Source organism: Artemia franciscana, chromosome 12, assembly GCF_032884065.1.
Source record: "Artemia franciscana chromosome 12, ASM3288406v1, whole genome shotgun sequence".
In the NCBI taxonomy this organism is placed as follows: Eukaryota; Metazoa; Arthropoda; class Branchiopoda; order Anostraca; family Artemiidae; genus Artemia; species Artemia franciscana.
The window spans coordinates 25,620,469-25,647,384 of NC_088874.1; the positions used below are offsets into that span (position 1 = coordinate 25,620,469).

The 26,916-nt window shown below is 34.7% G+C and overlaps 1 protein-coding gene across 1 annotated transcript; it reads left to right on the forward strand.

Annotated features, from left to right (window-relative positions):
* Nucleotides 1-2,577: 2,577 nt before the first annotated feature.
* On the forward strand, nt 2,578-26,364 carry LOC136033918 (uncharacterized). Its single transcript, XM_065714933.1, has 6 exons — nt 2,578-2,711; nt 11,970-12,167; nt 18,031-19,162; nt 22,681-22,790; nt 24,021-24,176; nt 25,944-26,364. Exons 1-6 carry the CDS (start codon nt 2,637-2,639, stop codon nt 26,118-26,120), a joined length of 1,848 nt encoding a protein of 615 aa, XP_065571005.1. The 5' UTR covers nt 2,578-2,636; the 3' UTR covers nt 26,121-26,364.
* The last annotated feature ends 552 nt before the right edge of the window (nt 26,365-26,916 follow it).

A 26,916-nucleotide genomic window follows, 5' to 3' on the forward strand; every position in this document is an offset into this window, starting at 1 on the left:
TACAGCAGGTGTATCTATTGCTTTCTTTAACCATCAATAAAGATAAAATGCATGCTGAAAACTGAATGCTCTTTGGAAACTTTCTTTAGACACACTAATTGTGAGATGGATACCAACAAAATTCCAACAGGGTTTGTATTTACTTAAGATTTACAAACAAGCATATTGAATGCTTAATTTTGTGATATCCTAATCTCTAAACAGTAAACTAGATTCCTTACATTTCCTAATAGTTTTCCACCAGCTTATTTCAGAAAAATCATTGGTAATGACAATACACCCTTTGCTTGGGTGGCCTGGCCTCTCCAAAATGAAAGACAACTGCTAGTAGGCTAAGTTAGTTCTGCTTGAAATTTGCTATATGAGTTAAGGTATCACTGAGATGGATTATGTTTTTTGCCGTATTTTTAACTGGATTATGAAGCCCATCTCTAAGTTGAACAAAAGATGAATTTTATCCATCTTTTGTTGGTTTCACAAGGATTTTAGTTGAACTTGAATCCTTGTGAAAATGGCCCCTAAGAAACTTTTATAAGATATTAAAAACTTCAGGGTGAAAAATGAGTTATTAAGGAGGGGGAAGCTGCCCTTATTTATGAATCATTTAAGAATTGGCAGAGTTCAGAACTCAGGCAGAGTTCATTGTATGAAGATTTGAAAAAAGCTGTAAAATTGTTTATAGCTGAGATAATCTATTGAATTTTTGAAGTTATTTGATATTTAGGATTTTGTAAGATATCTGTTTCAATAATAGTGAGTGTTTTGAAGAGTATCAAGTATTTGAGATGAAAGGAATGCATACAAAGTCTATAGGTTCAGTTATTTTTGTTTTCTACCTATCAAAAGACAATGGTTTTTGAACAGCCATCAGAAGAGAGAAATTTCCCTTCACAGAAAAATCCTAAATCAGCCATTGAATTTTTATGTACCCATCTCTATGCTATATTTTTCATGAATTTTGGAATATTTGATGGAGGCTGTAAAATTTTGTTCCTTTATTTGGGCTTTGTGGTCTCAAAGAAAGCCTAAATTTAATTAGAAGCAAATACAGTAAACTGAAAACTGTGTTGTGACTACTCTGCTTTATAAAGGTTAAGCTTGGTGAACTGAATATTTCAAATATATGTCATCCACTTTACTCTAAATTAAATCCTACCTGCAAGTTTTTGTTTCTTTCTCTTGTTAAGTTTAGGTCATGGGCCTAAGTATGAGCCTGATTTGGTTATTAAACAAGTTTCTGAAAATCATATTGCCCTAACAACAAAATGTTCTAAGTTCACAAATTAATGCCCAAGAAAACATTTTTAATTATCATGAAAAATTGGCATTTTTTATATAGCTTATACCTTTGATCTGATACAAGTTTAACCTATTCATAAGCAAATACTATAAAATTATGCAAATAAATAAAAAACAAATTCCATAAAAATGAAGACATGAAACCCTTACAATTTTCTATGAATAAGCTGAAATCAGTCAAGTATAAAATAAAACAAAATCTAGGACAAAACCAAAGTCTTTCTGCTATGCTAATTCACAAATGGCACTAATTTACAAAACTGTAAATGGGAGGGGGAAGGCAATGTATTTTGAAAATCTGAGGAGGGGGGTTCCTTGATGGATGTACCAAAATATATATATTTCAATGAAAATTCCCAAAGTATTTTGCCAAATCTAGGGGAACTCCTTCTCATTTGATGCAGATCCATTATTAAGAAATCATTTAGTAACCTCAAATACTTTTCAAGATAGCCTAGTGAAAAGGCCATCATTTGGAAATTTTAACTAGCCTAGTCTAAAATTCTAACCTTAATAGTTCAACTGAATGTAAGAAAGTGATAGGCCTAAGCCAAAGAGTTTCAATAATCACCACTACTGTATGCTATCTCAGACACTAATGCACTGAAATTAATATAGAAACAGGATATTTAAACCAAATCTAGGTTAATGCCCACAGATTTATTGCAAAATTAATACCTTTCCATAATGAATTTGGCATTAAGTTATTTATGCAGCATTCTGCTTTTCTTTTTGTGAACAATATAGGTCAATTTTATACAGTGGGTTAAATTTAAGATATAGGTTAGGCTAGCTTAATCAATCAGAAACAATGCAGAAAAAATAATTGTGGTAAAATTCTAGTTTAGCTTCTGTTTGCTATCTTGGCAAGAGGTTACGTTATTCAAACTATACCCAAGACAAACAAGTTTAAACATGCAACTAGCCTAGAATATCCTATTCATACACCCCTAGAGTTATCTAATTGTTTTGATTTCAAGATCAGTTCCAAAATATTCAAAGAGTTTCCTCTACTGGTCGGTGGCCTTAGCTACAATATTTACAAGGACTTATGCACAGGAAGTTATTCTAAATTCAAACTAAATGAGTCTAAAACAAATGTTTTATCAAAATCTTGGTTGTAATATTTTTTCTATCTGAATAAGACCTTAGTTACTTCAAAAGCCGTTCCTGGTGAATGTAAAATTCAAGTAACTTCTCTTGTTACTTTAAAGTTACTTGATTTTTCACCTGGAACACCCTCTTGGCATTAGTGATTTTTATTTTAAGTCTCTAGTAATTTTTTTACCCAGCGGCAACCCTAATCTCCTTGACGTGGAATACATCCTGTTTTCAAAATGGAGGAAAGCATGGAAACTAGAATAATTGAAAAAGAAAGATTGGAAGGACTTTGGAGTTGTTTACCAGAAGAGGTTAGAGATACGGAAAATTCTACTTTTGGACATTTTGGAAAGGGGTTAGGCTAGGAAAATGAAACTTTTAGGGACGGGCCTACAGGGTAAAGTAGGGGTTCTGGGAAGGTATTTTGAAGTATCTAGGCTACCTCCGCTCCCTCTCCCTCTAGAGGGTCCTGACCGTTGATGACATTTATAAATCTGTTATTTACAAAAATGAAACCTTGCAAAATAGATGTTTTGCTTAAATGATGTAGCCTACAAAATCATTGTTTTGTAGCCTACTTAATTGTACATAGTTGTAAAACTTTGCTGAATTTACATGGTTTTAATGATTAGGCCTACAAGGTTTAATGCAAATGCATTTCTTAAATTTTCCAAAAAACATTAATAAATTCTACTCAATTAGTAGGTATTGCATTTTCAGAACAAGAGCCAAAGAAAAAGAAACTGCTAATTGAAAATTCATGTAGAATGTTGTTTTTCATAATTTCAAGGTAAAAAGGGCCTATATGACTGTCCATAGCCTATTATTGGCTTGGCAATATAGTGAATATATTACTTGGTGCATTTTTTATGCTCTTTACAAAGATTATAATTGCCTCTATTGCAATTTCAAATTTAAGCACTTTAGGATTTAACCTAGAATAATGTTTTTTGTGTACCTTCAACATACCACTCAAAGCCTTTTTTTACGTTTTTTTACAAATATAAAAATTGCTTCTACTGTAAATTCTAATTTAAGCACTTTTTAACCTAACCAAAACTAACCCTATTATAAATAATTTTAGCACTGAGAAAATTTAGTATTATTTTTCAGAAAAGTATTATTGCATCAGAAAATGCATTTTTGTTTTGTAGAAAATGAGTGATAACTCATAGGCTACTTTAATTGAAAATTTGTCATTTTTAAGAGTTCAAAAATGCTTAAATTTGAATTTGCAGTAGGCTATAAGCAATTATTATATTCATAAAGAACATAAAAAGTCAAAAAGTGGTATATTCAGTTTATTGGTTGGCCAGTTATATGAACTGTCATAATTTTACCCAAACTTCAAACAAGGCTTATTAAATAAATATATATATAAATAATAAATAAATATAGATAAATAAATATAGAATACAAACCTTGCCCTGCAGCCTACACAGCTCATGGACTAATACAATTTGCTCTATAGGTGATATTACCTGTAAGAAAGCCCACTAAATACATTTTTTGTTTGCCCCATGGAGGAGGAGGGTCAAACAGAAATAGATGTGCTGCTAGATTTATAAGCATTCATATGTATAATTAGAGTATAGAAACTATGTTGCTTTGCAGCATAGTTTCCAGTTTAGACAGCTTTTGACTAAACTTGACAAAAGTTAGCTCTACACTCTAGTTTATATTAATACTGTACTAATTATTGTGTTTCACAGCACTTGTCTTAGATAAAGTGCATCCAATGTCAATTGTGTCTGTCAATAGGGTATGTTGTTCTAATTGTAAGATCCTGTGTCAAAGATTAGATTATGTTTTCAAAGATTTGTTTCTAGATTTAAATGTGCACCCAAGATTAGGCTTCTGTGTTGATACAATATTCAAGCTAAACACATACTTAATTTTTTTTCCACCTCTAATGGCAGAAAAATCCACTTTCTAAGTGTAATTATTAAGCTATGATTTAGCTAGTAAAGAGAAGATTAGCTAGCTGACTGTTGGGTATATTACCCTTATTAGCTTTTAACCAATTCTTTAACTATTCATCACTATCTAAAAACTAAACTTACGTTTTGAGGCTTATATTTAGGCTACAAAAGTGAAACCTGAAGAAATAGGTTTTTTGCTCAGAAGAGGTATGATAAAAGTATGAAGTTGTCAAGTTACTCTACTGAAAGCACATTATTATCAGGTTACAAAAAAAATTCTCCAATCAGGTAGTCAGCCTATAGAATTCCCTTTTAAAAGAGAGCATCCTGGGAAAAGAGATCATCTTCTGCTCAGATGCTCTCTTGAAGGAGACAAACAAAAAGGAAAGATTTAATTTTTGATAATTTTGTTGTCATTTTCTTGATGGTGCAATATCATATATAGCCATACAATGTAGGCATATAGTCAATCAAACTAAAAAAAAAATACATTTTTAGTTGATTATATGCAGCATCTTTGAGTCAATTAGATTATAGTATTTTTTATTATTATTTGCATTATTGACACTTTTAAGATATTGTTTTTTTCAACCCAAACTTTAAGTATGATTGCTCAGGTGAAAATGGATATCTTGAGTCTACACAGAATAATCAGTTTTATGTCAGAACAAAGTTGTTGGTTTTATCAACCAACAGAGCAGACAACAAGCAAATGTTATTAGGACTGCAAATGTCCAAAATGACTTCTTTGGAAAGGAGGATAGATTAAAAACCTAATGGTTTTATTTTTTATTGTAAACAGTAAGTAAATACATAATTCTTGTTACAGAAAATGATTGAAAATTAGAGAAACAAAACTGAAAATGCTAACATTCTCCTAGGCAGAGCTGTTCCTAGGGTTGGTGGTGTGCTGGGCAAAATTAATTACAACAACTCCCTCCCAATTTAAATATATATATAAAAAAACAAATCAAAAAGGACAGCCCCCTCAGCAGCAGCATTAAGGGCAGCTGACCCAGTTGCCCCCTTATGCTTTGAACAGCCCTGCCTATAGGTCTATTTTGTTCTGAGCAACAAAGCCCTTTCTAGCTACATTCCCATAGACCTGGTAGTGCTATATTCCCTTAGACCTGTCTCATGACAAAGAACAATAGCACTTCTTAGAAAAGTATAAAAATATGCAATTAATAAAAGAAACAGTAAACAGAAACTGAAAATCTGACTGTTGATTGGAACTGTAAAGAATAAATTTCATAAGCTTATAACATAACAAAAACAAACAGATACATCACAATTAGCAAGAAAGATACTCTTAGCAGTTCCCTTAAGGGGTACTAAGTAAAGAATATCACTCTAAGATCATATATATATTCTAGTTTGCCTTTTGTAAAGAGGTTTTAACCAAAGCTGTTTTGAAAGCTGTAAATACTGCTTGTTGAAACAGGATTGTTTAGCAACATATCCAATTATTTAGTCTTTTTGTCAGATTTCATGTTGCTACTAATACATCCCAATGATGCTGTCAACCAGCCCAAGAACTAAGAATAATAGCTTGACAATAATTTCTCAGGATACACCTACAACCCTTGATTTATTCTTCAGTTTCCTTCTCCTTAATTAACTTCACTCCAAGAAAAGCAAGAAAGTTTTACCAAATATAGATTTTGACAAGCATTGCTAGCTGCAAATCTAGTTATATTGATTCATGGTATTTGCTTTCGAATTGTGAAAACCACAACAACAAAAAATCTAAAATACTAATATTATTCCTAATATGAAATATATATATTTTACATATTATGTGAAAGTGCTTCACATTTCTTTACCGCATACCCCTTCCCCCTCCTATTGATGAAATACATAGCCAAAACTATATATTTCTCATGTGTTTTTCACTTTTTTCTCATTGGCAAAGAAGTAATATAATGGAAATCAAGCAACAGAAGAATCCCTTTGATGCCATTACTGCAATTTTTATATTAATTTGGTTTATGCACCAGGCTACCTATAAAATAAAGCATCATATAAGCACAGCACAATCATTACGTAAGCAAAGCATGGTATATGCACAACAGAGAATTAAGCACAAGCATAGCAGAATGCGATATCTTCCTTCTTTTGTCATTTAAGCTGCCTGCACTTCCTCTTACATTAACACTCAACACTCACTCCAACTCATCCACTGTGAGCAGGCTTGCACACTTTTATAACTACCTTCAGATTGGTACATGTAAGAAGGTGCTAGGCTTGCTTCATACATATTCATTAACTAGTTCACTTCTTCTTCCTCCCATACTGTCACTATTTACAGATTGAGCCTTTTAGGTGGGTTGACAGCTCTTACAGACCTGGTTTGAAGTGGTTGATGTAAACTGACAGTGGTGGTACTGGAGCTGGTACTTGGCCTCACCACCATATGCTTATCTGGCATCCCAGAACCTCCAGTGGGTTTTACCTCCACATGCGGTGCAGCTGGTAGCAATCGTGTGAAAGGTGAGGGTGGGCTGTAACATTTGTGCTATGACTCTGCTGGGGATGTGTAATCTCTGACAGTTAGTATATTGGGCAATTGCTGGTTTGGCAAAACTGATGCAGCCCTTCTTTGTTGATATTCAGGACAGCATTGTGGAACGTCTGATAGGTGCTTCCTGTTCCTTCTTATCACCAACCCATCCTCTGTTTCCACAATATATGATTGCAGCATCTCTGAACAGGCAATGATGGTTGCTGGACTCCAGATGCTTTGTGCAGATGCTTGAACATGTACTAAATCATCTACAGAAAGTGGAGAAAGGGGTTTAGCTGATCTGTCATAGTGAGACTTCTACTGCTGCTTCCTCTCTGCATGCAAGTTCAGAAATTCCTTTTCTGAGACTACTTTCTTTTGTTGATGTTTGGTTGTGCATGGTAGGATTGTTTGTAGCTGGTGGCTCATCAGGAGTTGAGCTGGTGCAGTTAGGCCATCTACAGGAGTGTTCTTGTACTCTAAGAGTCCTTGGTAGGGGTTTTCATCATTTTTGGATGTCTTGATCATCAGGCTCTTGGCTGTCTGTGCTGATTTCTTGATCAGTCTGTTGGATTGTGGATAGATTTAACTTGATTTGAGCTGCCTGAATCCCCATGCCTTTGCAAATCCCTGGAATTCTGTTGAAGAATCCTGTCTGCCAATATCAGATATGAATACCACTGACATTCCATACTGAGCAAAAAGGGTTTTCAGTTTGGTAATCACTGCCTTTGACATGAGGGTACTCAGTTTATCAACTTCGAAAAATTGACTGTGATAATCTGCAGTGATCAAAAATCAGTTCCATTTCACTTGAAGTGATTAGGTGCAACCTTTTGCTATGTCAGAGGTGGGACAGAATGGTTAATCAAGGCCTCTTTTTGTCTATAAGGCATGTTTTTGGCCTAATATCTCCAGTTCCAGACATACTGCTTAATGTCTCCATTCATACTTTGGCAGGAGACAAGTATGCATGCCCATTGCTTGGTTGTATCCACTCCAAGGTGGGCAGCATGTAGTTGCGTCAGGATCTCAGGTTTTAAAGCTTGGGGCATCACAAGTGTCTCCTTTAAAGATGATGCCATTTGCTGTAGTGTTTATGCTTGATGCTCCAAAACATGACAATATTTGACTGGCATCCTTTAAAGATGATGCCTTTTGCTGTTGTGTTTATGCTGGATGCTCCAAAACATGACAATATTTGACTGGCACCTTTTCCTGCAGCTTGGCCATCCATTTTCTTTAGCCTTGAGGAATCCTTCTGTTAGGGGTCTTTGTTGTTTTCCTCCTTGATTGCTGCTAACTTAATATCACTCACAGGTAAGTGTTTGCAGATTTGGTGCACATAAATATGAAGTTCCTTCTGTAGTTTGTCATCTGTGTTGGGTAAGTGCAGCCTGGATAGACCATCAGCCACAGGAGTTTCTTATTGAGGTCAAAACTGCAAGTGGAGATTGTAAGACTGAAGCTACAACATGAGTCTGGACTTGAGGAGGGGCTTTATGGACTGGCTTGGCAACTATTGTCTCCAGTGGCTGATGATCTATTATGACTTTAACACATCTTCCATACAAATAGTGTTGAAAATGTTACCGCCATAGACAACCACATGCAGCTCCTTTTCAAGTTGTGAGTATTTTTGTTCTGTCTTGTTCAGTGCCCAAGATTCTTATGCTACCACTTCCCCAGCAAAGCAGAGATTGGCTCCCAAACTGCAGCCCAAGGAATCAACTTTGAATTCTACATCTGTACTTGTGTAGTTGATGAATGATGTATTTGAGAGAATGGGGTGCTTAAAATCTGACAAGACTGAATTTTTTTCTGGGCGCTGAGAAAGTGTGTCTTGTTTGATGACATTATGGAGACCCTTGTTTTGGGTAGACAGATTTAGTATGTGTTTTGCCAGGTAGTTCAGCATACCTTAGAGAGTGAGGAGCTCTTTGCGTGTTTGGGGACTGGGCATTTGATGAATGGCTTTCGTTTTTCTGGATCTGGCTTTATGCCTTTTGTTCCAGTGATGTGTCCAAATTAGCAAACATTGCTAACACCAAACTGGCTCTTGTCTCTGTTAAATCTCACCCCCTTTTGCAGCACTCACTCGAGGAGCGCTTTCAGACTCTCATTGTGCTCTTCCATGGTTCTACCAAAATCCAGAATGACCATTTTTCAACATGAACATTGAGTTAACCCACTCAGTAGGTTCAGTTACTTTTTTGATTATTCCATCCTTCTCCATCATATTATTAGCTCCTGTAAGTGTTTATTCTTTAATGCTTCAGGTACTCTTCTAGCAGGGTAGTTAGTACGTACTGACCCATCCTTCAGATGAATATTGCACTCACCTTCCAGTTGACTGATTCAATCAAAGACTTATTTGCACTGATCTTGTATACACGCCTGGGGTTCTCCTGAGTTCACATTGAGGATCAGCTTAATTAAGTCCAAACTGATGCTAGATTGGTAGCTTATGATGGGAGCAGATGGTGAGTCAACAATATAGAATTTTTGCATCACTGCAGAGCTGGTTTTGTGGCTACATTTTAGGTCACAGGTTCCAAGAACTGGTACCTCGGCACCACAGTAGCTAGTGAGTCTTTGGTTAGTTGACTAGCGTTTGGGTTTTGGGTTGAGTTGATCAAAGACTGATTTGGGAATGATGTTAGCTTGGGCCTCTGTATCCAGTTTTGAAGCCAACTGGAAGCTGATTGTTTAATATGAAAGTATGAATGGCTTTGTCTTTTCCATTGTCCTGATTGATGACGTCCAGGAATACTGTCTCATCTTCTTCTGGAGTTACTCCTGTTTGCTTGTTTTCTTCATCTATTACATTCACAGTCTTGCTTCAACAGACTTTAGCAAAACGATTTAACTTCCTAAACTGTGAGCACATTTTACCTTTTGCTGGGCAAACATGTTTGGGCAAGTATGCCCCACCAAAAAAGTAGCATTCTTTACTTTTTGGAACATTACTTGCCAACTCTCTCTGACTTCAAAAGTTATTTTGGGGTGAGCTGCGTGTAACTGCATCTATTTCCTGCTTAATTGGTATGGAGTTGCTTTGACAAAATTATTTTAACTGAGCCTGGGTCAGCTCGTGGGTTCTGCATCTTGCAACAGCATTTTTTAGTGTCAATGAGTCACCTTCAGCCAGTAGTTTCTCCCTGACTGCCTGGTTTTTGATTCCGTAGACAATTCTATCCCGGATCATCTCATCCTGTTCCTTATACATACATGGTTTAGCTAATGTCTAAGTCTGTAATGTACTTTTCGACACTTTTACCTTCCAACTGGTCCTGTTTTTGGAAGAGGAACCCTGCAAAGACATTATTTTTCTTTGGACTGGCGCATTTCCAGAAGTGTTCTAGGAGAGGTTCTGTTTTGTGAGCTTTACCATCCTTAAGATCAAAGGTATTGTATATTTCTCTGTCGTTTTCCCCAGTCCAGATCAGAAGATAAGCACACATGGAATTCTTAGTTCTTTCTGTAAGGGGTCTAATGAACATCAGCTGGACATGCTGTTCAAAGTGACTCCATTCTTCAGTAAGGGACCCATCTTCCCAGTTTATGGTTGGTTGCTGGACCTCCATGGTGATTTATGGATCCCACTTCTGACACCATGCTATTCTTGTATTAATAAGGTTTATTGACCGAGGCTGACTATAAAGTAAAGCAACGTATAAGAACAGCACAAGCATTACGTAAGCGAAGCATGGTATAGGTAAAGCAGGAAATAAAGAAGTAACAGAACAGAAATCAAGCAACAGAAGAAACCGTTTGAAGCCGTTACTACCAGAAGTCTTGATTGTTCAGTTGTGGTGTATAGAAGTTTAAAAATATATATGCTATGTTATGTGTTTCTGTGAAAGCTCCTACCCATAATGATTTTGTTATCTAAAAAACTTAAGGACCAGTTTGAAAGGAATCTGTCAGAGTGGGGTAATTCCCCCCCCCCCAAAAAAAAGAAAAAAAAATATTGATTGATTTATGTAAAAGAAATGTATTTTCATTTACATTTTTAGATTTTTGTTGGTTATATATTAAAGAAATGCTACCAAAGGGATGGATGGGTATCAAAAATTGAATTATGCAGGAATTCTTTTCCTTCTGATTACCGCTGCTGATTTCGTTTTAAAATGAAAATGAATGTTCATTGAAAATCTTTTAGTAAATTATCTCTTTCATGTCAAATCCTCTATGTCTCTCTATTGAAAGTCTGTTCTCCTGTTTGAGAAACATTGGCGAACCTGGGGTGAAGTATGTACTTTTAAAATACAAATCTCTTGAGTCTTAAAGTTAAAATGACAATTTTTATTATTATTGATTGACTGCCCTCTCCACTTTTGAATGCTAGTATCATTTATTTATTTTTGAGAGGGAGGTATAAGTGTCCATAGTAAATACAAAGTTGGTGTCCATTGTAAAAAAAAATATCTAAGATCTCTCTTTAAATTAAGATGTCAGTGGCAGTACATTGATATTATTGCTGTTATGACTAGTACAATGAAGAAAATGATTTCAATAGTTATGATCACTGTCGGGGTTAATTTTTACTCACAGCCTCTCCCCCAAGCCAAAATTTGAGGTTGACTTGACCCCTCAACAGCTCACTAAAGTTTCAGCTTGATCTCCCTAGCTGTTCCTTTGATGCTGCTGATATTTTAGTTGGTGGATACCCTTGACTGAAGGATTTTTGGGTATTCATTGCAAGCAAATATAAAAAAAACCCTTTGAATTTCAAGCCAAGGGGAGACCCAAGATGGAACTTTATCTTTTTATCCCATCAAAATCTTCAAATTTTACCCAGTCAAATGAGCCCTCTTTGATGTTTCTAGGGTCACCTTTTCCAGATAAATTGGGCAAAAGGAAAAATATATAAAAAGAAAACATCTAAAAGGTATATAGCTCTTTACTGTAAAAGACTTAAAGAGGAATGAATATACTGCTAGCAATAACACCACTTGTTGTGTTATTGCTAAATAGTGTATATAATATATGATTAAAATATGTGACGTTTTCAAATGTAAGTGATAGGTGGCATAGATCGCTCACCTTTCTGAGGGCTAATTGTCAACATTCATTCAACAAAAAAAGTAAAGCGCCCATTGCATCCAAATTCTTTGTTGTAATATATACCATTCTAGGTTATATGCACATTCTATGAATACCTAAACTTCAGAGATGTAGAAGCCGCCAGTCAGACATGTAGAAGCTGGTATGCAGCATTTATCAACAACAGTAAGATTCATAGAAATGTTGAATTTGTAATCCACCGAAAACATAGTGAGGCTCTAGCTGCTTTATCAAGATATCCTAGTCGCTGCAAAAGGATTACAATTGAGGTAAAGTACTTTAATTGAAATTTATACTGGACATATAACACAGGACAATAGTGGAGTAATCCCCTTTGAGGATTGGCCAAAAATCCTTCTCTCCTAAACTCTAGAACTGGTTCAGGACAGAAACTTATGCTGTTTTACACTAAAACAAGTGATTTTCAATGTTGTTCAAGGTGGGGAACTTAATTTACCTATATTAATCAGCTACAAATGAAAACAGTTATTTTGTAGTAAACTTACTAAAAAGGGTGTTCTTTGATATTAAGAGGGGTTAGGTACAACCCCCCTACTAATTGAGACCACTAGCTCTAGAAGACTGCAGACAAAAAATCAAATTCATTGGAAAACTTACAGTCTTACGCTAAAATTGGTATGGAAAATATGTAAATAAAAAGAAAATCATTTAGGGTTCAAAATTTAACTGTGGCCTATTCTATTCTTGGAAAAAGTAAATAATTCAAGGAAATTTCTCAATTGTCATATTAACTTTGATTTATATTCATTTTGTATAACCCTTTTTTGTGCAACTTGTCTTAAAAGCCATAGCAAGTCATATAAGTTAATTTATAATTTACTCTGCCAGAAAGAGTGAAGGAGGGGTCCAACTCACAGAACCAAGTTTAAGGTTTACTTGAAAATGAAAAAAAAAAAAATGAAAATGTAATGATAGTTTTGATACAACCACCCTCTGAAAAATAAAAATTCTTTTTAAAGTTTTGACCTGCTTAGATCGTTTTGTGGCCAAAAATGTCAATATACCAATTTTAAGAAAAAAAAAAAAAAAAAATTATGTAGCCAATTTCGAGGCTAGACCCTGACACTTGGCATGTTGCAGGCTTGCATATATTGATTCTTGTTGAAATTAAATAAAAAAAACTAATTGTTTTAGCTGAAAGTAAGGAGCGACATTAAAACTTAAAACGAACAGAAATTACTCCATATATGAAATGGGTTGTCCCCTCTGTAATCCCTCGCTCTTTACGCTAAAGTTTGACTCTTTGCCACAATTCTACTTTTTAAAAGAATTAAAAGCTAACTTAAGAATTAACTTACGTAACAAACTTTCATAACCTTATATTTTTATTATGTATACGAGGGGGTTTGTACCCTCGTTAATACCTCGCTCTTTACACTAAATCTTAACTTTTCTCCCAATTCTTTAAGAATGACCCCTGAATCAGAAAGGCCGTAGAATAAATAGTTGAAATTACTAAAAATACTTTAGCATAAAGATCAAGGTATTTATCTCCTCCTAAATACCTCGCTCTTTATGCTAAAGTATTTTTAGAACCCCTCATATGCGTAATAATCTCTGTTCTTTTTAAGTTACAATGCTACTTCTTCCTTTCATTTGAAAAAAAGTTTTCATGTTTATTTTTCATTGTTTTCTTATAGTAATGCTAGAGAATCCTGCGCCCTTTTCATTGAATTTTTCATCCCCCATGACAGATTTATCCAAGGAAAGATCCTCCAACTTAGCCCCCTCTCCTCAGCCCCACCGCCAAACAAAATAAAATCCCCCTGAAAACGTCTGTACACTTCCCAATAACCATTACTATATGTAAACACTGGTCAAAGTTTGTAACTTGCAGCCCCCCCCCAGGGAATTGTGGGGGAGTAAGACATCCCCAAAGACATAGTTATTATGGTTTTCGACTATGCTGAACAAAATGGCTATCTCAAAATTTTGATCCGTTGACTTTGAGAAAAAAATGAGCGTGGGAGGGGGCCTAGATGCCCTCCAATTTTTTTGGTCACTTAAAAAGGGCACTAGAACTTTTCATTTCCGTTAGAATGAGCCCTCTTGCGACATTCTAGGACCACTTGGTCGATACGATGACCCCTGGGAAAAAAAAACAAAAAAAAAACAAATAAACAAATAAACACGCACCCGTGATTTGTCTTCTGGCAAAAAATACAAAATTCCACATTTTTGTAGATAGGAGCTTGAAACTTCTACAGTAGGGTTCTCTGATACGCTGAATCTGATGGTGTCATTTTCGTTAAGATCCTACGACTTTTAGAGGGTGTTTTTCCCTATTTTCCCAAATAAGGCAAATTTTCTCAGGCTCGTAACTTTTTATGGGTACGACTAAACTTGATGAAACTTATATATTTGAAATCAGCATTAAAATGCGATTCTTTTGATGTAGCTATTGATATCAAAAATCAATTTTTTAGAGTTTTGGTTACTATTGAGCCGGGTCGCTCCTTACTACAGTTCGTTACCACGAACTGTTTGATAGCGATCTCCAATCAAATCACATTTATTTGCTACTCTTTCCTTGGGAAAATGGAGGGCTTGCTAGGGAATACATATAAGGTTGAAGGTTCCCAATGACTTAATCAAAAGTTGCGTAATTTATGGTATATTTATAGGTTTGTGCTAGGTTTTACGCCACGTTTTGTTGGCGTTGAAGATTTTGACAGTGTTGTTCTTCTAACGTATTATTTTTTCTCACTTTTATTTTTCGCTTGTTCTGATTTTCGTTGTTGCTTGTCTTCTAACAGCACAACTCTAAGTTCTTCACTTCACTTTTATAACGTTCTGATACTTGCTTTCTTGCTATCGCTTGTAATACTGGCTGCCACTTATCTTCTATTCTCATGTTTCTTTGGTCTTGCTGTGGCATATCTTTTTAGGCGCCTATTTGTTTGTTCTTCACTTTCATTTTTAATTCTTTCTACTCCTTGTTGTTGCATGTCTTGTAACCGCATATTTCTTTGTACTTCACTTTTGTTTTTGAATCGTGTTAGTTCTTGCTGCTGTTTATCTTTGAACCAAATTATTCTTCACTTTTATTTTTGACTTGCTGCAATTCTTGCTGACGCAAGTATTCTGACTGTATAGTTCTTTGTTCATCATTTTCGTTTGTCATTACTTTATTGACGTTTTTTCATACTCTTTACCTTTGCTACTCATAAATATGACTTTAATCTTACGGTTTTTCTTGTCAATCATATGTATCTTGTGTTATTTTGCCTGAATCATAGACACTAAAAAAGATACAACCACTACAGAGGCAAAGGCTCTTAACGATCAAGGCTCTTAACGAATCTCCTTAAACTCGTTACCTAAATAGATCGTTTTTTTTAGGCCAGTATATCCAAAATTGTCAATTTTTTGATAAATACCCAATTATTGCTCGTTTAACGAGATAAAATATATATAGATATTTTGAATAATATCAGATATATAGTAATAATTTTGAATTCACCAAGTTAAAAAGAGAAATTTTTTTAAATAAATTTTGTTTTCAGTATATTGCTAATTATAATCTTGTTTTAAGAAGACGTGGGGGGCGTCTGTCCTTCTTGTCTTAGTTTCTGTTCGTTTTTAGTTTGACTCGGTTATTTATTGTAATTTCTCTTCCTTTTGGCTTTATTTGTTATGTAATTTGTGTTAGTTTGGAAAATTATTTTACTTTATTACAGGGCATTTTGTAAGGTTCCTCTTGACGTTTTTTGAAAAACATCATCTATTGAACATATTTTGAAATTATTTTCTGTTCATTTTTTATTGACGTAGTCTTTTTTATTGCTTAAAAACTTATTCTAAACCTTTTTGTTGTTTCTTTTCTTTAAGAATCCATATTTTGGCATATTTTGGCTTACTATTTATATGTTGGACAACTATTTTTGACAATTATCAGTAATATCCGCCGTTTAAAAATCTGGAGTCACATAATATCTTTTGATTTAGTCTTACATTTTGAGTTTCCATGAAAAATGAAACATAATACCCTTTCTAAATTGTTGTATCCATGGTATTTCAACCTGGATGCACTTTCACGATTTGATTTAGTGCAATCGTAAGAGCAGAAGTAGTAATAGTTGTACACTTGAGAGTTTCAACTTAATACCCTCAGTCGCTCTTGAGACATTGGTGAGGCATCTTAGTGATAACCAGAATACACATATTGCTTTTTGATTCACTTTTAAAGCACATAAACTTTCTTTGAAAGTTTCAACTTTATACTCTATACAGCTCCTAAGATATCTCGCCCGTATATCTTGACAATGAGGAATGCACTTCGCCCTCACTGTTCTCTGACAGTTTAAATAATACCTTTAGCATTAGCAATGATAGTACGTATAGTAGCAGAAGCTATATTTAGAGCAATAGGAGTAGTATTAGAGATACCAGTGGTAGTATCAGTAGTAAGCAGTAATAGTGTTTGTTTGTGCCCTTGGGTGCTGGTCAACATTCCTCCCTCATCTATTGATAGTTTCAACTTAACAATTTAAGCCTTTCTTGTAATGGTACTTTTACCTCCTGTTTTTTTAATCTAGTTCAATATCCTCTCAAAATTCCCTGAAAGTTCCATATTAATACCATTAGGCCAATATCAGCTTCCCCCTTATTATTTCATGAAAGTTTTACCATAATATCTACAGTATAAGCTGTAGTCGCAATAGAATTAGTTGTTGTTTTATCAGTCAGAAGGGCTCTTACTGATGCATGGGGCTTTTGCAGTCGCCACACCGTAGGGCCTGACGTCTTGGTCAATTTCAGATGCCTTCTCAGTACCCATTTCGCATGTAATTTGTTTTGCGGTAATAAGAGCCGAAGGAAAGCCATTGTCCTGATATTTCTTAAGCTAAGTAAATAACCATTCAACTTGCTATGCTGCTATGTCAAGCTGTATGTCAGCGGCTTCTAACGTTTTGCTGATGGTATTTACAGCAAACAGGATGTCATACCAAACAACTGTAGCCAGAATAAACTCAATATTCCCTTGGTTATTGTTAGCCAACGAGTCCACTTTGCTTCTTACTTTGGAAGGTTTTTTCTCGTCAGCCACTGTCAAAACTGCTTCTTTCATATTATTTGGTTGATATTTTAGTGCCTTTACGCTTTCCACGCGCTAACGTGTTGTAACCAAATTATACAGAATAACCGATCTAAGAACTCTTCGCAGACAAAAGTTAAAAATCATCTTATCACCCTAGCTGACCGTTCCACGGTTTTTTTCTGTAAAGCCCCTTGCGGAGTCCCAAAATCACTCACGTGATTGTAATTCGTAACATTTTTGGCGCTGTCAGCGCGGGACCCCGATAGACCTGGGACCAGTTGCGGTCCCACCACTTGTCACTCCCAAAGATTAGCGTTGGTAGAAGCAGTAGTTGTTATAGCAGTACTAGTAGTAGTGGCAGTAGAATTAGTACGAGTAGCAGTAGTAGCTTGCACCTATTGCAAGTTGTATTGGTTCAACACATCCGGACGTCGCCTCTTATTGCTGCCATCTACGTTCCTTTAGTCAATTTGTTTACTATGTTCCTCCCAGTGCCTCTACATGTCTCTTTACCCCCTATATTTAGCCAATACAGGTGCTACAATCGCTCCATTTCTCAATTTGTCATTTCCGGCAGATGGTACTGGTGCAATTCAAAAAAAGACCTCTAATATTTTTTCTTTACGAAATATTTGACTGCCTTAGGATTGATATCTGAGTCCCACTCATAAATAGATGAGACGCTAACTAGAATAGCTGTCAATCCGTTGTTATGGAATTGCTCTAAGTAATAAATTTCAAAGGTTTTTAAAAGTTTTAGCATAGAATTATGCAAGATCGGATTACATCTACGATTATTTTTCCAAGTAAAGTGCAGTTTAGTTTCAGTTTTTAAATTAATAAATTGTAGAGGCTGTCCTTTGCAAGCTTTTTTTCTTATATGTATAATGTCAGGTCAATCATTTTAGATTCAACTAGTCTAAAATAAATGGAAGCAAAATTGAGTTTTCTATGTTACTGTAAATTTTTGCTAACCGTAATTTGTTCGGACTGTTTTGAATTGAACCTTCTCTGTTAGATGTTTTTCATCTTCAGTGTCCTACCTTGTCTAATTTTTTCTCTGTGTGTAGGACTTCGGTCTGGATACTACAGAAACAGAATGGGAACAAGTATTGGATTGTTGGAAGCTTTTTTCAGATCACGTAAATCATCTAAGGTTCTACAAGTGTAAAATAACTGAAAGACAAATTGAGAGTTTCCTTTGTTCCTGTATTTCCTTAGTGAGCCTCACTGTGGATTGTTGTGATCGTGTTGATAGTGACACGGATTCAGATTGTGATTTAATAAACTTGGTAAGCGTAACTCATCTAGAAATAAAGGATACTGAAAATGAGTATAGTCCTTATTCCACTGATAAATCACTAATAAAATTGACCAATTTCATGACAAACCTAGTTCACCTTTCTCTGTCTTTGACGGGCGTCAAAGTGACGATACCTGAACATGACCTACATAGTCAAATGCTACCTAGACCCGAATACAACATAGTACGACGTATAGTTGAACCGAAATTTGCCACCATCGTTTCAATTAGTGTTGATCAAAACTGTATAAGCAGGGATCGATTGGTTTGTTTGTTAAAAGTACCAGATTTGCGACTAACATCATTGAACCTACTAACAGTAACCGGATTTGTTGATGGCGCTGTAATCAACGCAATCGCTACTCACCAAATCGAAATAGTCCATCTATTTATTAACATCTGTTATATTTCTACTGAACATTTCGACTTGCTCTGTCGTCACTTGGAAAAATTAGTAACGTTCCATTTCTATGGTACATTATTGGATTCTTGTTGGCTAGAGTCTTTAATGTACTTCAAGGAACTTAGAACTCTTATAATAGAAGATTTTAAATTACATGATTTTAGCAATTTTCCAGAGCCAACAATTTTACAAAGATTGTTAGACAAACCACGGGATATACAGTTGACACATTTAGACATAGACTTTGGTTTTCTTCAACACACTCTTAACATTGCCAAGATGTGCCTCCGATTTGTTGCCTCACGACTCCTAAAATTGACATTTCTTCGTTTATCGTTGTGTCCTTTGGATGATAACTTGTTTAGAGAAATAACTACTAATTTGATCAATTTGGTTGTTCTTAGAGTGGAAAACTGTAGTATAAGTGACGATGCCTTAACCGGACTCAAAAATATAGAAATTGACGCCTCCAGACCTCCGCTTCGCCATTTGAAAAGTACGTATATTCATTTTTTACTGTAGTTTAGCGAAAGTGAGTGCAGATCATATGCAGGTTTTTTGTCTGTCTTGCCGAAGCAACATTCACGGTAAAGTCACGTCGATTGCCTTATACCCTGACCAATGAAGCTATTGGTTTTTTTTTACGATCATCTATCTAAATTAGGAAAAGAGATAAGAGCTACAAACAATTATCTTATCAGTTAAAGTCAAAGCATAGGTATTACCTCAAAAAAGAGCCAAGTGCTAATTCCAGTTTGTTCTGAACATATCGTATTGAAAAGTTTGCTGTAGAAACATCTGCAGCGGGTATGTTTGATTTGAATTGAAACTGTTAGCATCCCTTTGCAGCTGAGTTCCCTTTCCTGTTCACCCCTGTGCTACCCGTTGCATTTGGCCAAAATTTACCGATATTTGTTTTTCTCACAATAGTTAATAGATCAAATATATGGGGCTTCAAGGATGACGTAACTCGCACAGCCCCACGAGCAAGGACCGTAAATTCTAGAATTTTCCATTGTTAAAAGACAAATGATTTCATCGAAAAAGACCGCTAAGTTTAATTTTGATTGGCTTGAAACTTTCAAGGATTGTTCTTTAGCCCACAAGTAGATCATATTTTATTAAGGCAGGAATAACTTTATGAAGGCCCATAATAGGTTAAAACAATTTTTTTTCTCTAATTAGTGTATAACTTAGAACCAAGCTTCCTTTGAATAAACTAGTCCTATTGAACATCAGGCAAAACTTTCTATCTATTTCGTGCGAAAGAACTGGGCCGAAATCCCTTTTTTAATTTTTGTAAAACTTAAATCATAAGTTTTCGAGTCAAGGGGGTTCTGGAACAAATTGATAAAAGATGGTTTCTGCGGAAACGGACGTGAAAGAGGTCCACAAAAACAAGTTTTTCTTTGCGATTAGTATTAAAGAAAGTTTCAAAACCACTTGATGTCTAGAACATTCGACTTATTCAAGGGAAAACCATAAGCTACCAGTATTGATTTAATTTAGGACCCCAAAGAAGCTGGGCTTTAAACCTGTATCTTAAAATCTAGGGATTCCAATGCCAGAAAAGAAAATCTAAGCATCATATGTATTGCAATAGTGCCGCTTATGAAAAGAGGGGTAAGACTATGAAAAGAGGGGTCAATATGCAATTTTTTTCCCAGGCTACTTTGTATGGAAGGAATTGCCAATGAAACTTCAAAGAGGGCTTATTTAAATGGAAATCGATGAAGTTGTAGTTCCAATTTTAAGAGGAATGCGTTTGGAGGACAGTAACCCTATTTCCACCTTATTTTTATCTGCGCTCTCCTGAAAAGATATTTTATCAAAATTTGGAGATAATAGTTTTTTTCCAGCTTTGTTAAAGGCCAACAGTGAAGACGATCACACTCCCTTTCCATATCAAAAAACCATATTGTTCTAAAAAAAAAAATTTAATTTTAAGTTTTAATTTTCACATTTTGATGTAGTTTTTATATATTTATATATATTTTTTTTCTGGTGTTTTGCTGAAGACGGCCTTTGGACATAGGGCCGAAATATCCACTGAATTGCCTTCCACTGTCTGAAAAAAATTTCCGTATTATTTCTAAAGTTTTTTTTTTTGGTCAAAGGCCTAATAACTATGCCCCCGATCAACGACCAATATTTTAGTGGGTTACCATCAAAAGCCTTTCCAATAAGCCGTCGTAAACTTAAAAGTGAAAGTATGTTAAATCTAATGAGTTATTTTCAAGTGATTACCATAAAACAGGATTCATAAGAGAAATAGATTCTTGCCTTTATGGGGTTTTGAGTTTGAAATTCTTGACCCGAAGTGGCGCGCTTACCAAAAGAACCTTGTGAAATATATGCATCCTAAAAATCATCAAAAATATATGAAGAAGGAGATTTGATGAATCTCTGTTAGGAGCAAACTAATGCATGGGCTCAAAATGGGCAGAAAAACAGAGAAATTAGAAAAAAATTACTCGCACTATTACATGGTAACTTGTTGTTTATTAATATAAAATTTCATCATATTAAAAACGAATTTTTTAGAATTGTTGAGCTATTTTGTTCATGGACAAACCTCTCGAAACTAGTTCTTAGCTTAAAATTTGACATTTTTTTTAAGAATCAGTTTAATTACTGTATATTCTTGCAGACCTAAGTAATTGTGAGTAATATGGCCAAAAATGAGGTTTTTTTTTAATGATATCCTAATAATCTCATCACAGTTTAAATCCAAATAATCTTTAAAATATCTCATCCAAACATATTCTAGTTGGATTAAAAACAAGTTAGTTGTAAATGCTTCATTTACTATGTTTATTCATTTGAGGTTTTGATAAAATCAGGAGCATTTCCGTCTAGTTACATATTAGCCATCCTGGAGGAGGAGGGATGGATGATCTTTGCGTATCAGAAGCATAAGAGGGTGTACATTTATGCCTTAACTTCCAAACTTTCCTAACTCCTCCCTAAGTTACAAGGTGAATCGTAAGGCTTCAAATCTGTCTATAGCTTAGATTTAGCCCCTTTTTGGCCCGAGTCAGAACTGAAGCTTTAATTAATTTTTTTTTACGGTGAGGCCTATGCTGATCACTGCATAATTGAAACTCTTCACATTGGATATAATTTGTTTTTACCTAGAGTAATAGCTTGGATTCATACCGAATGTTTACTTTTTAGTCCATTATAGTTGACTGGCTGTGCTTTATATACCAAGTCAAGACAGTTCTTGATTTTTTAACTGGTTTTTTGAGGTGCTACTCCTTTGATTTTTTTTTTCCCAAGTCTTGGCTTAGCTTAATGTTTTTTCGTTTGGACATATATACTTTTTGCGCGTAATCAGGGTTTTGCCTTTTCGCCCAATCGGTTAGCCAAAAAGTTAGCTTGTTTTTGTACCAAATCTACAGGTAAAAGATTATATCCTTTTTCTGTGTGAGTAAGTTAACTTTTTCACATAGTCTGGACTTTGTTTGTTTTTTTGCCAAAAAAACAAGCTTTCTACTTAAAGGGAAAATATCAAAACCGAAAATGAAAAGAAATTTGTACGTATTTAAGGAGGGTTGCCCCTTTTTCAATACATCGCTCTTCACGCTAAAATTTTTAGTTCTTTTAAAGAAGCTTCTCGTTGCACTAATTGAGTGACCCTTGTCTTACAGGAGTTGTTCTTAAAGAATTAGGACAAAATTCGAACCAGCAAAAGAGCGAGGACAGAGATTGGAAGAAAAGATTTGTCGAAGAAAAAAATAATTTGTTGGGTTAACTGTAAAGATATCCAAATTTTGAGGGTGGTATATTGTGTTGAAGCAGCACAGCCCCTCTATTTTCTTATCTGAAGTGCTGGAACATCGCCTGAACTTTTTTTTTTAAATTACAATTTACTCTACATTATTTTAGGCAATTTTTCCAAAAAAAAAAAAAAAATTACAGATTTTTTTATAGCTTTAGTTGTTTTTGTATGACTCTTTGTTGGTGTGTTTTTTGTCTTTTTTTTTAAATCTATTTCTTTTCTCTTTGCAGGGCTGACTGAGTTAGACCTCAATAATTGCATTAAAGTGACTGACGTATCTTTGGAGTCAGCATTTGCGTCCTGTTCTTTAAAGAAACTTTCCTTAAGAAACTGCTCTCAGGTTTGTAATTCTCTCTCTTTGCGTAGATACATAATGCATACATATTGATTACATATACTCTCAAAACCTCCAACAATTTATTAGTTTGCTTAACCTTTATCTAGACCGCTCAAATCCTTAGCACAATGTAAGTCTAGGTGAGCTCAACTTTTCCATTTAGTTCCCTGCTTCTCTATAGCTTTTGCTCTGTTCTTTAGGATAAAGTTCATCAAAATTATCTATATAAATGGGGATAGAACCCATCATTGCTCAGCTCCTGTTCAGTTCAAAACTAGCCACTAGCCCAGTGGCCTTGCTTAACCTTTGCAATTTTATTTTTGGACATATCTTTTATCAGTTTTGCACTTATCACTTTAATATTTATATTTGGTATTCCATGCAGGGATAGAACCTTCTTTAAAGATCTTCTGGTGGCTGAAGTAAACGCTTGCTCATAGTATAATAAACTGATGACTAAAAAGGTTTGATAACACATACACTTCTCGCTCATTAATATAAAGCGGACATTTGGCCTTTGGGACATGGTCTCTTCCTAAAGCGACGCTGTTTTTCTCTTAAAGCTTTATCCCAGAACTTTTAGTCACAATGGCATCATCATGTGGCAGATCTTTACTTGCGATTCATCTTTCCTATATAGGCGTTTAGTTGAAGTTTTCTAAAATTGCTATGTACTTTCCTGTTTTTAAAAAAATTCTGTCACTATGTTCAGTAATTTATCTGTAGCTTTGCAACCACCATATTCAAAAGACTCATTTACCAGACTAACAGTGCCATATTGATTATTGTTTTAATTCTCTAAGTAATGTGTTTAATCTCTCGTCACAAAATAATTCTCCTTTCACTTCCATTGTGTCAAATACTTTAGCAGGATGTGCTGTTCTGACAAATAGCAAAACCTTGCAAAAGGCATAAAAAAGGAACTTCATCACTATATACTTCAATGTATAGAATTTATATATCGGATTTTATAATGATAAATGATGATAAAATATCATCTTTTGAACTGTTTATTGTTTTCTGTCGGTCTTTTATATTATTACATAGTATATGAGTTTTGTTAAAAGTACATAGGGCAGAAATACCCTATAATTTACTGTGTAAAGAACAATAAACCTTTTTTAATCTATTCTTACGCATTCTTTTGATTTTTCTGCAATTTAATTTTGACCGGTTTTAGATGTAAATTCATTGATGATGTTTGAATTTTTTCGAATTTTCTTCAATTTCTAGATTACTGACTGTGGTCTTGTGAACCTTGCAGCTCAACCAGAATCATTCAAGCGATCTATAGAAGAATTGAATTTGAGTGGTTGCTACAAAGTTACTGACTGGGGTTTGTCTAAACTCCTTCCGGAATTAAAAAGACTACGCGTCCTCAACTTGAAGGTAATTTTTAGTTGATTGTTCCCATTTTTCAGGAATTTTTTTCAATAGATTGTATCTTCGACATTGATGCATTATTTTATAGGTAGCCTTTACTTATTTAAAACCTTTGTTTATTTACTTTTTATAACCTTTATTTTGTTAAAGAGAACGCAGACAGATTTCCCAATAGAGAAAAAGACATAAAAAGGAGAATAACAAAAAAAGACATCATAACGCTTGTCATAATGATTGATGAAGATCACTTATTTAACGCTGAACAACTGTTACATACATAACACTACAAACATCACTGTATAAGAAGGGTATGCCAGAGATGAAACAGATTTTGTGATTATGTTCGAAACTACACATGGGTATGTTTCACAATCCACTATTTTAAAATTTATGAATTTATAAATTTGTGGGTCCATGGGGGTAAATGAAGTAACAATTTTGTAAACTTGAAATACGATGAACAGATTTTACCTTCACTTGTTTTGTGTAAAATCTCCTTAAATGATGCTGTATATATAAAATATGGTAGTGTTGTCGAATTATACTGTCAAGCAAGGATTATTTTGTTGGAACTTTTTTTTTATTTCGAACAATTGAGGCTTAAGACAGACAACCCTTTCTTTCAAGATGGGAAATAAGAAGCAAACAGGTTTGTTTTAGTCATCGTCTAATGGAAAGATCAAGGTAAAGAAGTTGTTTTACTGGGTTTATGAGAGAAATGCCCCAGGTGGACCAACGAAGTGGGACCCGAATTGTTCCATTTTAAAGTACGAAGCTTAGATTTTTCACAGTTAAACTCAGTACACAGTTTAAAATATTCATTTTCAAGTGAAATTTTAGTTTTCCACTGTACATTGCATCATCCTGCTAAGAATAAGGGTATTTTGCTCGTTAACTGACAAGTGTCACGTATGTTCGGGGGGTACTATTTAGAGTCCGACTCTTAACTCTCAAAAAGGGCTTTAGAACTTCTTATATCCAATCGAGCTAGTCCCCTCACCTCTTCCACAAAAACTATATGTTAACAATGGGCAACTAGTATAACTTATAGCCCCTGCCCCTTAGGGGTTTGGGGATGGAGAAAGTTTTCATCCCCAAAGAGTTAATTCCCCATGTCCCAAAGACCTTTCAACCATGTTGAACAAAATGGCGATATCAAAATTTAGTTTCAATATGTTTGGGGGAATAGTGATCGTGAGGGGGGGTGGGGGCTGATTGCCTTCAAATCACTTTCACTCTAAAAGAGGGCTTCTATTTCCAATCGATTGAGCGCCTTTCGAAGATTATATGACAATCCCTTCTCTACGCTGTGCCTTGGTCAGGAGAAAAGATTAAATTGTCCTAACATCGTTCTTTACTTAGGCAGGGCAGTTGTTCTGCTATAATTTTCGCTAATGTTGAATTATTAATGGGAATAGTCATTTAACAATTGACGTGTCTTCAAAGGCATTGAAAAATGGGAAAACAAAGTTTTGAATATTAATTGTCAAATAATAAGAGTAAATGTGCTATAAAATTAATAATGAATGCTTCATATTCCTGTTGTTAATTTTCTTACATTTTATTTTACAATTTAATTGTTTTACATTTTCACGAAAAAACGAAGAGATAAAAAAAAAATATAAAAATGAATATGAACGCCTAAAGAAATAATTTTTTTTAGGTGAAAGCATTGAGAAGCACTTTCAATTAATGATAATTTTATTTATTTGTCATAGAATTGCTGTCTCTTTTTTTGAATTCATGAGCTTTATTCTCTCTCCTTCTTTCCAGGAATGTTATAAAGTGACTAGCAAAACGCTCGAAACTGTGAAGAGATATTGTCCAAAGCTTCGGTACCTATGTATATCTTGGGGTCTCTATATGTCACATAAATCCAATTTATTGGATACTCTGCCGTTACTGAAGTTGGCTTCCGATGCCGTTACTGAAGTTGGCTTCCGACATTGATGAGGATTACAGTTATTTTTGATTATTACAATGATGATTCTTACGGTTCCTATGGTAATTCCTACGATTCCTATGGTAATTCCTAAGATTACTGTAATATTATTACTCTGACGATGAAGATTTCTTCAATATTTTTTTCTCGTGATTTTTTGTTTTCCATTAGCACAGTCTCGCAAGCTATGCTTTTGCTGTGCTATCAGTACGATATTTCATTGTTTTGATAATAAAAGTTGTTCTACTACTACTAATCAATAACCTGTATTATTTGTACTATAATCATTGTAACTTTAACAGTGAAGGTAGTTTTTAGTTTAACGGTCTTTCAAGCTGAGTGTTCGTTGTGGAAGTTATGAGAGAAACGCCCCAGGTGGACCAACGAAGTGGGACCCGAATTGTTCCATTTTAAAGTACGAAGTTTAGATTTTTCACAGTTAAACTCAGTGCAGAGTTTAAAATATTCATTTTCGAGTGAAATTTTAGTTGTGGCTGATCGTTTTATATAACTATATTCCAAATTAATGTATGTTGTCCTTTTTTGTTTAAATCATTAAAAAAAATAAGTTCTGAATGCGAGTAAATTGTTAGAATTATCAAAACTCGCTCCAATTTCTTGAAAAATCAAATAGAAAGATGCTTTAAGAAGCTAAGTAGGAAACTTTTGAATATAGAAAAAAAAATCGAAACTCATGAAAAAAAAAATAGTTTAATAGCAGCCTTGCAGACAAGGCTTTTCCTATGGTTGGCGTTGCCTGAAAAATTTATTGCAGCGCCCCCTCCTGACTCAAATATACGTATG